At 42.7% G+C, this 12,781-nt stretch overlaps 1 protein-coding gene across 8 annotated transcripts in view; it reads left to right on the top strand.

Annotated features, from left to right (window-relative positions):
* dop1a (DOP1 leucine zipper like protein A) overlaps positions 1–12,781 on the top strand; it is a 352,103-nt gene that overhangs the window by 138,055 nt on the left and 201,267 nt on the right. For 7 of the 8 annotated variants that reach the window (XR_013499663.1, XR_013499664.1, XM_078230041.1 and 4 more), the window contains 2 exons: positions 7,244–7,474; positions 10,021–10,630. Coding sequence is in view for 6 of the 8 variants with exons in the window: in XM_078230041.1 (XP_078086167.1) it covers positions 7,244–7,474; positions 10,021–10,630 (841 nt within the window). In the remaining 2 variants the exon portion in view is untranslated. The remainder of the gene's footprint in view (positions 1–7,243; positions 7,475–10,020; positions 10,631–12,781) is intronic. The other variant, XM_078230044.1, reaches the window with a different exon arrangement.

Raw genomic sequence — 12,781 nt, 5'->3', positions numbered from 1 at the left:
TTGCAACAACATGCCAAAGATTCTTTGACAGCACCTTCCAAACTCACAACCTCTATCACCTGAAAGCTTCCAATCACATATATACATCACCAAGGTTGACTACTTATAACCCTATGACACTGCCTTTTTTTTCTAAGTTCATCAGGAGGTTCCAGGTGTTTGACCCAGCTACAGTGAAAGAATGGCGATATAGCAGACACATGGAAACACCACCACTTCCAAATTCCCTTCCAAGCCACACACCATCCTGACATGGAACTAGGCTGTCATTGAGTCAAAAACCTGGAACGTTGTTCCTAGTGGTGTTTTTGGTGTACCTACACAATTTGGACTTCAGTGGTTGAAGAAGACAGCTTGCACCACATCCCAAGGGAAATTAGGAAACTTTGGTCAGGGAGCAAAGTTTGTGGTAGGAGCCAAACCTGCCAATCGTCTTTCTATTTAGTTGGTGGAAATTTCTGCTGATACAATATTAGATGTCAGGCAAGCAGTGTGCTGAATCAGCGACAGTGGAGGAGTCAAGCGAGGTCATGGTGAAATTGAGCTTAGTGATGTCAGGATAAATGTAGAACCTGATGTTATGGTTTCAGATTATATCAGAACAGGGCAGCATGAATATGAGAAATAGGAGGGAGCCAAGCGATTGAAAGATAGATATTCAGGAGGCTGAAGTGGTGAATTTAATGAAATTATGTTGCTCAGTTGCTGTTGACTTTGCTTGCAAAACCAGTTTGTTCGTGTAATTGTTTGAGATAGGATTTGCAGGTAAATACCAATATTGGTTCCAAACGTAATAGATTTAAAATAACATCTTATTAATCAGACTTGGTAATAGAAAGAAAAATACACGCTTATAGCGAGTTTAGTATTTTTCTGGAGTTTAAAAAAGCATGGCCTTCATTTGCACGGTTTTGAAATGAAAGTTGAGCTTCAGTAACCTTTCTGTATGCCAAATCTCACATTTATACAAGCATCGTTGATTACTTTGAGCTGATTTTTCTGCTGCTTATAGTATGCCTTCAAAATGTTTTCATCTTAATGTAAATGTATTGTTTTCCTGTTGCTTAAGGCACCTTTAAGAAAATTCATAATGATTTTCATATGGCTACATCCTATCTCACCCTCGTGGAAAATCTCATACTTTATTAATCTCTTTTGATAATACTTGTAGTTTATAAATACATATACTTGGCCATTTCTAAGGTTTGTGAAGAGTTGATAATTATCAATGACTTACATACTTGAGAACTCTGACATGTTATATCAGCTTTGTATATTTTTGTATTATACAAAAATAAATCCAATGTACTGTGGAATCTCATTGCAACAAACTAGCCCAATATAAACAATTTTGGAACTAATCTATGACCTTGCATTAATTTCTTGAAATGTGCACAGGAGAACTTTTTGGGGCAATATGTAGAGGGTCTAACAAGGGAAGGAGCTGTGCTGGATCTAATTCTGGGGAATGAAGGCAGACAGGTGATTGAGATGGTGGTGGGGGAGCGTTTTAGTGATAGTAACACAATATAGGCCAATTAAGCTTATTATGGACAAAGAAATAGACAAGTCACAAAATAAATGTTTTGGACTGGGGGAGAGCAGGAGCTGGCCAAGGTAGATTGGGAACAGCTACTAGTGGGGGAATCCACTGAAGAGCAGCGGGGGGCATTCAAAAAGGAAATGGAGAGGGTACCAGCCCAGTATGTTCCCTTTAGGGTGATAGGAAGGAGCAACAAGCCCAAAGAACCATGAATGACCAGAGGTATTCGGGATACAATGAGAAGGAAAAGAAAGTTGTTTGCAGGTACAAGGGGAGTAAATCAACAGAGGCATTAGTGAAGTACAGAAGGTGCAGGATGGAGCTTAAGAAAGCAAGACTTTTAAGGGACGTCTTGACAAATACATGAATAGGATGGGAATAGAGGGATATGGTGCCCGAAAGAGTAGGGGGTTTTAGTTCGGACAGGCAACATGGTCGGTGCAGGCCAAAGGGCCTGATCCTGTGCTGTAATTTTCTTTGTTCTTTGTAATTAGGAGAGCAAAGAGGAGATATGAGAAAACACTGGTTGGTAAAGGTAGGAAAAATCCCAAGATTTTCCACAAGTATATCAATGGGAAGAGGATAACTGGGGAAAGAATAGGGTCCATTAGGGACTAAGGGGCAATCGGTGGGTGGAGCCAGAGGACAGTGTTGAACAAATACTTCACATCTGTTTTCACCCAAGAGAATGATAATGAAGGTATTGAATTCAGGGAGAGAGTGCAAGGTTCTTGAGTAAATTGACATGGGGAAGGACAAGATATTGGAATTGTTAGCAAGCTTAAAAGTGGACAAATCTCCAGGTCCGGATGAATCATGTCCCAGGCTGCTGTGGGAGCCAAGGGAGGAGATTGCAGGGATTCTGACACAAACAATTTTAATCCCTTTTTGGCCGTGGGGGAGGTGCCAGAGAACTGGAGAACAGCTAATGTGGGTCCACTATTTAAGAAGGGTTGTAAAGATAAGCCAAGGAACTACAGACCAATGAGTCTCATGTCAGTGGTAGGGAAATTATTGGAGAAAATTCTGAAGGAGAGCATCTATCTCCATTATAGTCAGCATGACTTTGTCAGAGGGAACTAATTAATTTGATTGAATGTTTGAAGAGGTGACCAGATGTGTAGTTGAGGGTAGATCAGTTGATATCGTCTATATGGATTTCAGTAAAACCTTTGACAAGGTCTCACATGGGAGACTTATAAAGAAAGCAAATGTACATGGTATACAGGGTAATTTGATTGGCTCAGCTATGGGAGACAGAGAGTGATGAGAAAAGGTTATTTTAGTGACTGGAAGCCAGCGTCCAGTGGTTTTCCATAGAGTCCTAGTAAATCTTTTCTGCACTCTTTCTAGTTTAATAATATCCTTTCTATAATAGGGTGACCAGCACTGTACACAGTATTCCAAGTGTGGCCTTACCAATGTCTTGTTCAATTTCAAGAAACCATCCCAACTCCTGTATTCAATGTTCTGACCAATGAAACCAAGCATGTTGAATGCCTTCTTCACCACTCTGTCCACCTGTGACTCCACTTTTAAGGAGCTATGAACATGTACCCCTAGATCTCTTTGTTCTGTAACTGTCCCCCAACGCCCTACCATTAACTGAGTAAATCCTGAGTAAGGTTCAATCTACCAAAATGCATCACCTCGCATTTATCTAAATTAAACTCCGTCTGCCATTCGTCAGCCCACTGGCCCAATTGATCAAGATCCCATTGCAATCGGAGATAACCTTCACTGTCCACTATGCCACCAATCTTGGTGTCATCTGCAAACTTACTAACCATGCCTCCTATGTTCTCATCCAAATCATTAATATAAATGACAAATAACAGTGGACCCAGCACTGATCCCCGAGGCACACCGCTGATCTCAGGCCTCCAGTTTGAAGAACAACCCTCTACAACCACCCTCTGGCTTATGTCATCTCCATGCCGGCATCTCCACATTCTGTCATCAAGCCAATTTTGTATCCATTTAGCTACCTCACCCTGGATCCCGTGAGATTTAACCTTATGCAACAACCCACCATGCGGTACCTTGTCAAAGACCTTGCTAAAATCCACGTAGACAACATCGGACTGCACTGCCCTCATCTACCTTCTTGGTTAACCCTTCAAAAAACTCTATTAAATTTATGAATCATGATTTTCCACACTCAAAGCCATGCTGACTGTCCCTAATCAGTCCTTGCATCTCTAAATGCCTGTAGATCCTGTCTCTCAAAATATCTTCCAACAACTTACCTACTACAGATGTGAGGCTCACTGGCCTGTAGTTCCCAGGCTTCCCTGCAGTCCTTTTTAAACAAAGGCACAACATTTGTCAACCTCCAATCTTCAAGCACATCACCTGTGACTATCGATGATCCAAATATCTCTGCTAGGGGACCCGCAATTTCCTCCCTAGCCTCCCACAATATCCTGGGATACACTTCATCAGGTCCCAGGGATTTATCTACCTTGATGCACTTTAAGACTTCCAGCACCTCCTTTTCTGTAATATGTACACTTCTCAAGACATCACTATTTATTTCCCCAAGTTCCCTAACATCCATGCTTTTCTCAACAGTACATACTGATGAGAAATATTCATTTAGGATCTCGCCCATCTCTTGTGGATCTGCACACAGATGACCTTGTTGATCCTTAAGGGGCCCTATTCTCTCCCTCGTTACTCTTTTGCCATTTATATATTTGTAGAAGATCTTTGGATTCTCCTTTGCCTTATCTGCCAGAACAATCTCGTGTCCCCTTTTTGCCCTTCTGATTTCTCTCTTAACTCTACTCCTACACCCCCTATATTCTTCAAGGAATTCACTTGATCCCAGCTGCCTTTGCATGTCATGTGCCTCCTCCTCCTTCTTGACCAGGGCCTCAGTATCCCGAGTCATCTAGGGTTCCCTACTTTTACCAGCCTTGCCCTTCACTCTAGCAGAAATGTGCTTACCCTGAATCTTGGTTAACACACTTTTGAAAGCCTCCCACTTACCAGACATCCCTTTGCCTTCCCACAGACTTCCCCAATTAACTTTTGAAAGTTCCTGCCTGATCCATTAAAATTGGCCTTGCCCCAATTTAGAATTTTAACTTTTGGGCCAGACCTATCATTCCCCAAAGCTATCTTAAAATTAATAGAATTATGGTCACTGGTCCCAAAGTGATCCCTCACTAACACTTCTGTCACCTGCCCTTCCTTATTTCCCAAAAGGAGGTCAAGTTTTCCCCCTCTCTCGTCGGGCCATTCACATGCTGAATGAGAAATTCCTCCTGAATACACTCAACAAATTTCTCTCCATCCAACCACAGGGATCTGTGCTGGGTCTCCTATTACTCGTAATTTATATAAAGGACAGAGATGACTCTGTGGAGGATAGGATTAGTAAGTTTGCAGATGACACGAAGATTGGCCAGGTGGTTAACAGTGGTGTTGAGTGACTTGGGCTATAAGAAGATATAGACGGTATAGCCAAATGGACAGATAAGTAGCAGGTGGAATTTAACCCTGAAAGGTGTGAGGTGATGCACTTTGGAATGAGTAATTTGACACAGAAGTATTCAATGAACCGCATGACAGAAGGAAGTTCTGTGCAGCAAAGGGACTTTGGTGTATTTGTCCATAGATCGCTGAAGACAGAAAAGCATGTTAGGGTGGTGAAATAGACATATGGGGCACTTGCCTTTATCAACCGAGGCATAGATTACGGAAGAAGGGAGTCATGTTGGAGTCGTATAAAACTTTGGTGAGGCCACAGCTGGAATAGAGTGTGCAGTTCTGGTTGGCACATTATAGGAAGGATGTGATTGCACTGGAGGGGGTGCAGAGGAGATTCACCAGGATGCTGCCTGGAATGGAACATTTAAGTTAGGAAGAAAGGTTGTATAGACTTGGGTTATTTTTGTTGGAGGAGAAAAGATGGGGGCGACCTGATCAAGGTGTACAAGTTTGAGGGGCGTGGACAGAATGGATAAGATGCAGCTATTCCCCTTATTTTAAGGGCCAGTCACAAGGGGACGAAGTTCAAGGTGAGGGGCAGGAAGTTTGGGCCGGTGGGGGGGGGGTTTGATGTGAGGAAAAACTACTTTTACCCAGACGGTGGTAACAGTCTGGAATGCATTGTCTGGGAGGGTGGTTGAGGTGAGTTGCCTCTCATTCTTTAAATGTACCTCGATAAGCACTTGGCATGTTATAAGATTCAAAGCTATGGGCTCAGTGCTGGTAAATTGGATTAGGTGGGAGGTTTGCAGACTCGATGGGCCGAAGGGCCTCTCTTGCACTGCATGATTCTATGGTTTCAAAACCCAATGAGAATTAGTTTCATTTGCACAAGGGCTTTGATGATCTCCCAAAGACTAGTAATTGATGCTTTTGACCCTTGATTGTCCAGCTGTGTAGACTTTAGTTGTCTTTAAGGTGACCCATATTTATGATAGCCTGAATTCTTGAGGGACATTGGTATTCCCGAGTGTTTACTACATGCTTATGGGAACATAATTTGTTTTACAAGCTTGTTATAATGAACTTGAGTTCTGTGGACATTGACCATCGTGGCCAGTGCTAGAGTTGTGTAGTACCTTTATTTTACTTCCAAGATTGATGTAAAGTGCAACAGTTCATTTGTGAAGACTTGAAGTAATGGCCCTTTTAAAGTTTATTAATTCCTGATACTGGAATAGTTCTGCACCAATAACGTGCTACTAGCTTATCTGGGATGTAGAATTAAGAGTATTTCTCTAAGCGATCTCCTTGCCCAATACCTCTGCCACCGAAGAACGATAAAGACTTGGTATACTCTAAATGTTTGGGATCTCTGTTTAGTGTAGGAACTATCTTGGTTGAAAGGTTCTGATGGAAGACCATTGACCTAAAATGCTGGGCGTGATCTCATCAGCTCACTGTCCCGATCAATTGGTGCAGAGAGCTGGTAAGATTGCATGCGAGGCTAAAATCCGGTTCATGCTGGGCACAGGCCAGTTGGCTTCGCAGGCAATGTTTCCAGCCCTGTTTTGCTGGTGATGCAAAGCTGATTTGCATGGGATTGAATATATCACTCTGGCAAGAATCACTGCTGGTCTCCACCCGCGGAGACCAGGCGTGATGGCCATGGTGGGGGGGGATTGGAGGCCATTGTAGCCCCAGGTGGTCGGGAGCATGTCTGGGCAGTGTCCACCTGGCATCCTGGCAGTGCCCGTTGGGCACCATAAATGTGCCAGGGCAGTGCCATGGGTGTGAGCTGAGTGGAGGTGGGGCTATGACGGGGGTTGGGTTGGATATGCACAATGTTTATGCGGGAGGAGTCTGCAAGGGGAGGGGGAATCATGCAAGGTGGAGGGGCATAGGGGGTCCACCAGGGGACTCATTAGAAGTGTACTGATGCCCCGATGCTGGCGACCCCTTTGTTGTCGGGAGAGAACACTTAAAATTTGTTTGGGAAAATTCCACCTGTTAACTCTGTTTCTCTCCTCATAGATGCTGCCAGCCGTGCTGAGTATTTCCAGCATTTCGGTTCATAATTTAATATATTTATAGTTACATTTGCTAATTGCATTTATTTTGGAGCTAATATCAGTATTTCTGTTTAAAACAGCAACTATTAATCCACCAGTTTGTTTCTGCTATGTCTGCATAGTCAGCTTGAATGCAAATAGACCTTGAGGGTAATATTACTTCTGCCTGTGTTGCACTTATTCCCATTAGGAGACCTACATTGAGATTCAAACTGAACATTTGCCCCAGTTGTTGCTACGGATGATATCTGGCCTGACAAGCCACCTACAGGCTTTATGTCTCTCTGAACTCACTGACTGCTTAAAACTGTGCTCGAAAATACTTAGTAGAGTGCAGCCACCCTTGTTGTCACCTGAGGCAGAGTGCAAATTGCATTTTCCAGGAAATGCCAGCTTTGTCCAACAGAAAGAAGAGAAAAAGGTACACTTTTCTTTTATGTGATTTGATGTAGTTTTAATTAAGTGTTACTTTGTTTTTAACTCATTTAGTGGATGCGGATGTCGCTGGCTATGCCAGCATTTATTGCCCATCCCTAATTGCCATTGAGAAAGAGGTAGTGAGCTGCCACCTTGAACTGCTGCAGTTCCTGTGATATAACCCCCGCAGGGCTGTTAGGGAGGAAGTTCCAGGATTTTGATCCAGCAACAATGAAGGATTGGCCAAATATTTCCAGGTCACTTGGAGTGACTTGGAGGGGAACTTGCAGGTAGTGGTGTTCCCATGTGTCTGATGCCCTTGTCTGTTTAGATAGAAGCAATCATGGGTTTGGATGGTGTTGCCTAAGGAGCTTTGGTGAGTTCCTTCAGTGCCTCTTGTAGATGGTACACACTGCTGCCACTGTTCAGCAGTGGTGGAGGGAGTGTGGCACCCCATTCACAAACAATCAAGTGGGCTGCTTTGTCCTGGATGGTGTGGGGCTTCTTGAGTGTTGTTGGAGCTGCACTCACCCAAACAATTGGAGAATATTCCATCGCGCTTCTGACTTGTGCCTTGTAGATGGTGGACAAGCTTTGGCGAATCTGGAGGTGACTTAATCACCACAGAATCCATACCACCTGACCTGCTCTTGTAGCCACAGTATTTATGTGATTAGTCCAGTTCAGTTTCTGATCAAATGTTGGAGACTTTACCTTTTTTCCATTTCGTGACCCCATTATCCAAAACAAATACCTTCACACAAGACATGCCATGGTTAGATACTGAACCATGAGCAGGATTAAACTAAGGACCATGGTCAACTCCCTGACATTAAAAATTCTACAAATGATATTTCAAACTAAGTAGAACCTTTACACCTTAAGATTTTCTTGCCAATTTTCAGGAACAGAGCAGGAATCCAAATGGTTTCCCTTTCTGCAACCAACCAACTGGCAGTGAGGCTGATGGTAGCAAACTTCTTGCTCTCCCAGTTCAGAGATCTAATAACTTGGAATTTTCCTCCTGGTTTGGATAGATCAGCAACTGGGTAAACCTGTTAAGCTTTTAAGAAACTACAAGGTGTCTTTCTATGATTTCTTTATATTTTATTTAAGGGCAAGGTATATCTGGAAGGAGCTTCTATTTTTGTTACACATTTTTATTGGAAGAGATGAAATATTTGACAGAATTCCTGTCATGGGTTATGTCCCAGATCATCATAGAAAACATTGCAGGGGGTGGTGCGGGAGGGGAGGAAAGGATAAGAAGGAGAATGGGCCGTGTGATTTTGGGATAGTTTGGTACACCAGCTGGGAAACCAAATTTTAGGTTCAAAGGTAAAATACTGAAGCTTTTTTAAAAATTCATTCATGGGACATGGGCATCACAGTAAGAAGTTTACCAACACCAGGTTAAAGTCCAACAGGTTTATTTGGTAGCAAAAGCCACACAAGCTTTCGGAGCTCCAAGCCCCTTCTTCAGGTGAGTGGGAATTCTGTTCACAAACAGGGCATATAAAGACACAGATTTAATTTACATGAATAATGGTTGGAATGCGAATACTTACAGCTAATCAAGTCTTTAAGATACAAACAACGTGAGTGGAGAGAGCATCAAGACAGGCTAAAAAGATGTGTATTGTCTCCAGACAAGACAGCTCCAAAAGCTTGTGTGGCTTTTGCTACCAAATAAACCTGTTGGACTTTAACCTGGTGTTGTTAAACTTCTTACTGTGTTTATCCCAGTCCAACGCCGGCATCTCCACAACATGGGCATCAGCCAGTGCTGGCCAGCATTTATTGCCCATTCCTATTTGCCCTTGAGAAGGTGGTGGTGAGCTGCCTTCTTGAAACACTGATGCAACTGAGTAGCTTGCTAGGCCATTTCACAGGGCAGTTGAGAGGCGACCACATTGCTGTGGCTCTGGAGTCACATGAAGGCCAGACCAGGTAAGGATGGCAGATTTCCTTCCCTAAAGGATATGAGTGAACCAGATGGGTTTTTCTGACAATCAACAATGGTTTCATGATCATCAGTAGATTCTTAATTCAAATTCAAATTCCACCACTGGGATTTGAACCTGGGTCTCCAGAACATTAATTGAGTTTCTGGATTAATTGTCTAGCGTTAATACTACTAGACCATTGCCTAGCTGCCTCAAATCTGAAATATAAACAAAAACTGCTGAAAATACTTAGCAGATCGCTGCCATTTTTTGCTCAAGTTATTATTTATTCGTCAATTATACTAGTGTGGTTCTGATTGCATGGTTTCCATGTGGGCAAAGCCAAGTAAGAACACACTGATGAATACAATTATTTGTGTAAATGGAAGCACTTCAAGGAAAAATGCCATTTTGTCCCTTTTAATATCTTATCTGCATAACTTTTGCAGTGACATGTCTCATCTTGATATGGTTGAAGTATCTTCCAATGAACTCTTGCATTTCAGAAATGGGATTTTAGAATATTAATTTTCATTGCAGAGTTGAATCAATTGGAATCATTTCAGTTTTTCTTAGGATTTTCATCTTTCGTCTTTTTAATTAGGTTTCATCGGTCAACCTTGGGGCTTCTGGTGATGTGTTTGAAGATGGTGAAAATCCTCCTAGCAGCCAGTCGTCTGAAAGTGGTTTCACGGAATTTGTGCAGTATCAGGCAGACAAAATTGATGATATTGACAAAGTGCTAGGTGAGGGTCAGTATTCAGGGTCATTGCCACAGGGCAGCACTTCTTCAGAAGTAGAAACTGCTTCCACTATTGGGTCAGAGGACACTGTGGTATCAATATCACAAGCAGGTAAAGTGGCTGTGCCTGCGGGGACTTCTGCTCAAAAGACAACAATGCAGTACTGCCTGGAATACTTTGAACAGTTTTTGACCCAGTTTATAATTCTTTATATCATTCCCAATGAAGTCATTTGCCAAGCATTTACAGTAGGATTCCATATGGACCTGTGCAGAAGCCAGGTGGAAGACCATGAACTTAGCGGCAAAGGCGATGCAACATTTCAGGCAACAGAGCAACTGCAGGATTCTAAAGATCACCATCATGCATTCACTGCTGCCTGTCAACTTTTTTTTGAGTGTTCCAGCTTTCCTGTTTACTTTGCAGAGGGAAATCTAGCATCTTCACCTCATGGCAACAAATCAGAAACTGGTAAGTTCTCATGCATGCAAAGTGAGAATATGTTTTTATGCTATTCGACTATTCTACAAAAATGTTCCTTCTGAGTAGTGAACTTTCACCTAATTGTTTCCAATTGTATAAACTGCAATTAGTGTTTGATTCAAAGTGTTAACTCTACACCACTTAAGAGGAGATTAGAAAGTTTTCAATTGTGGAATTGTTACAGCGCAGAAGGAGGTCATTTAGCCCATCGTGTCTGCAAGGCTTTCTGTAAGAGTAGTTCACATAGTGCCACTTCCCTGCTTTTCCAGGTAGCCTTTTCCTCTTGAGATAATAACTGAGTTCTCATTTGAAAGCTACAATTGAAACAGTTTCCATCACACTCAGCCGATGCATTTCCGATCCTGATGACTTGTTGCGTAAATCGTCATCCTCAGGTTCTCTATCCTTCCAACAATGGGAACGGTTTCTCACTATCTACTCTGTTCAGTACACAAAATGTAATTGATTTGTTTGTGCGTTCAGTGCACCTTGACTGTAACCGAGTAAATGAGCTAATCTGTTTCTACCCAAAATAAATGGAATCAGTTAGGACAATATAACAGGCAATTGTGAAATTAACATTAATGCAAACAGTTAGCATTTTGGACCCATTTATGTCTGTTTCAGATATGGTTATTTTAAGTGACAATAACTATATTATTCAAAACTCGTTCTGTATTTCAATTACTAGTGTTATTCCTTCAGGTGGTGACTGTAAGAGCTGGATTGCTCACATTTGAGTTATTTATGGCAGAGATTCAATTTACTTTATTGCTGAATAATTTCAATTCTCCAAAAAGACACAAGGCCCGTAAGATCAGATAGATAAAACAACGTAATATCTAACCAAATGTGATTTTTCTAGAACATAGAACATAGAAAAGCTACAGCACAAACCGGTCCTTCGGCCCACAAGTTGCGCCGAACATGTCCCTACCTACTAGGCTTACCTATAACCCTCTATCTTACTAACTTCCATGAACTTATCCAAAAGTCTCTTGAAAGGCCCTATCGAATCCGCCTCCATTACCACTACCGGCAGCCGATTCCACGCACCCACCACCCTCTGAGTGAAAAACGTACCCCTAACATCTCCTCTATACCTACTCCCCAGCACCCTAAACCTGTGATCTCTTGTGACAACCATTTCAGCCCTGGGTAAAAGCCTCTGAGAATCCACTCTATCAATACCTCTCAACATCTTATACACCTCTATCAGGTCACCTCTCATCCTTTGCTTCTCCAAGGAGAAAAGACCTAGCTCTCTCAACCTATCCTCATAAGGCATGCCACCTAATCCAGGCAACATCCTTATAAATCTCCTCTGCACCCTTTCTATGGCTTCCACATCCTTTCTGTAATGAGGCGACCAGAACTGGGCCCAGTACTCCAGGTGGGGGCTGACCAGGGTCCTATACAGCTGCAGCATTATCTCCCGATTTCTAAACTCAATTCCTCTATTGATGAAGGTTAGTATTCCATACGCCGCCTTAACCACAGCCTCTACCTGCGACGCTGCTTTGAGCGTCCTATGAACCCGGACCCCAAGATCCTTCTGATCTTCCACACTGCCAAACGTCTTACCCTTTATATTATATTCTTTCATCCTATTCGACCTGCCAAAATGAACCACCGCACACTTATCTGGGTTGAAGTCCATCTGCCACTTCTCCGCCCAGTCTTGCATCTTATCTATGTCTCGTTGCAACACCACCAACCTTTGTGTCATCAGCAGACTTGCCAACCCATCCCTCCACTTCCTCATCCAGGTCATTTATAAAAATAACAAAGAGCAAGGGTCCCAGAACAGATCCCTGGGGCACTCCACTGGTGACCGACCTCCATGCTGAAAAAGACCCATCTACAACCACTCTTTGCCTTCTGTGGGCAAGCTAGTTCTGAATCCACAAGGCAATGTCCCCTTGTATCCCATGCCCCTTCACTTTCTCAATAAGCCTTGCATGGGGCACCTTATCAAACGCCTTGCCGAAATCCATATAAACTACATCTACCGCTCTTCCCCCGTCTATGTGTCTAGTTACATCTTCAAAAAATTCAATTAGGCTTGTAAGGCATGATCTGCCTTGGACAAAGCCGTGCTGGCTATTTCTGATCATACTATTCCTCTCCAGATGTTCA

This window comes from Mustelus asterias, chromosome 15 (assembly GCF_964213995.1).
Source record: "Mustelus asterias chromosome 15, sMusAst1.hap1.1, whole genome shotgun sequence".
In the NCBI taxonomy this organism is placed as follows: Eukaryota; Metazoa; Chordata; class Chondrichthyes; order Carcharhiniformes; family Triakidae; genus Mustelus; species Mustelus asterias.
The sequence above is the reverse complement of the archived record's forward strand: the minus strand, read 5'-3'. Positions and strand labels throughout refer to the sequence as shown.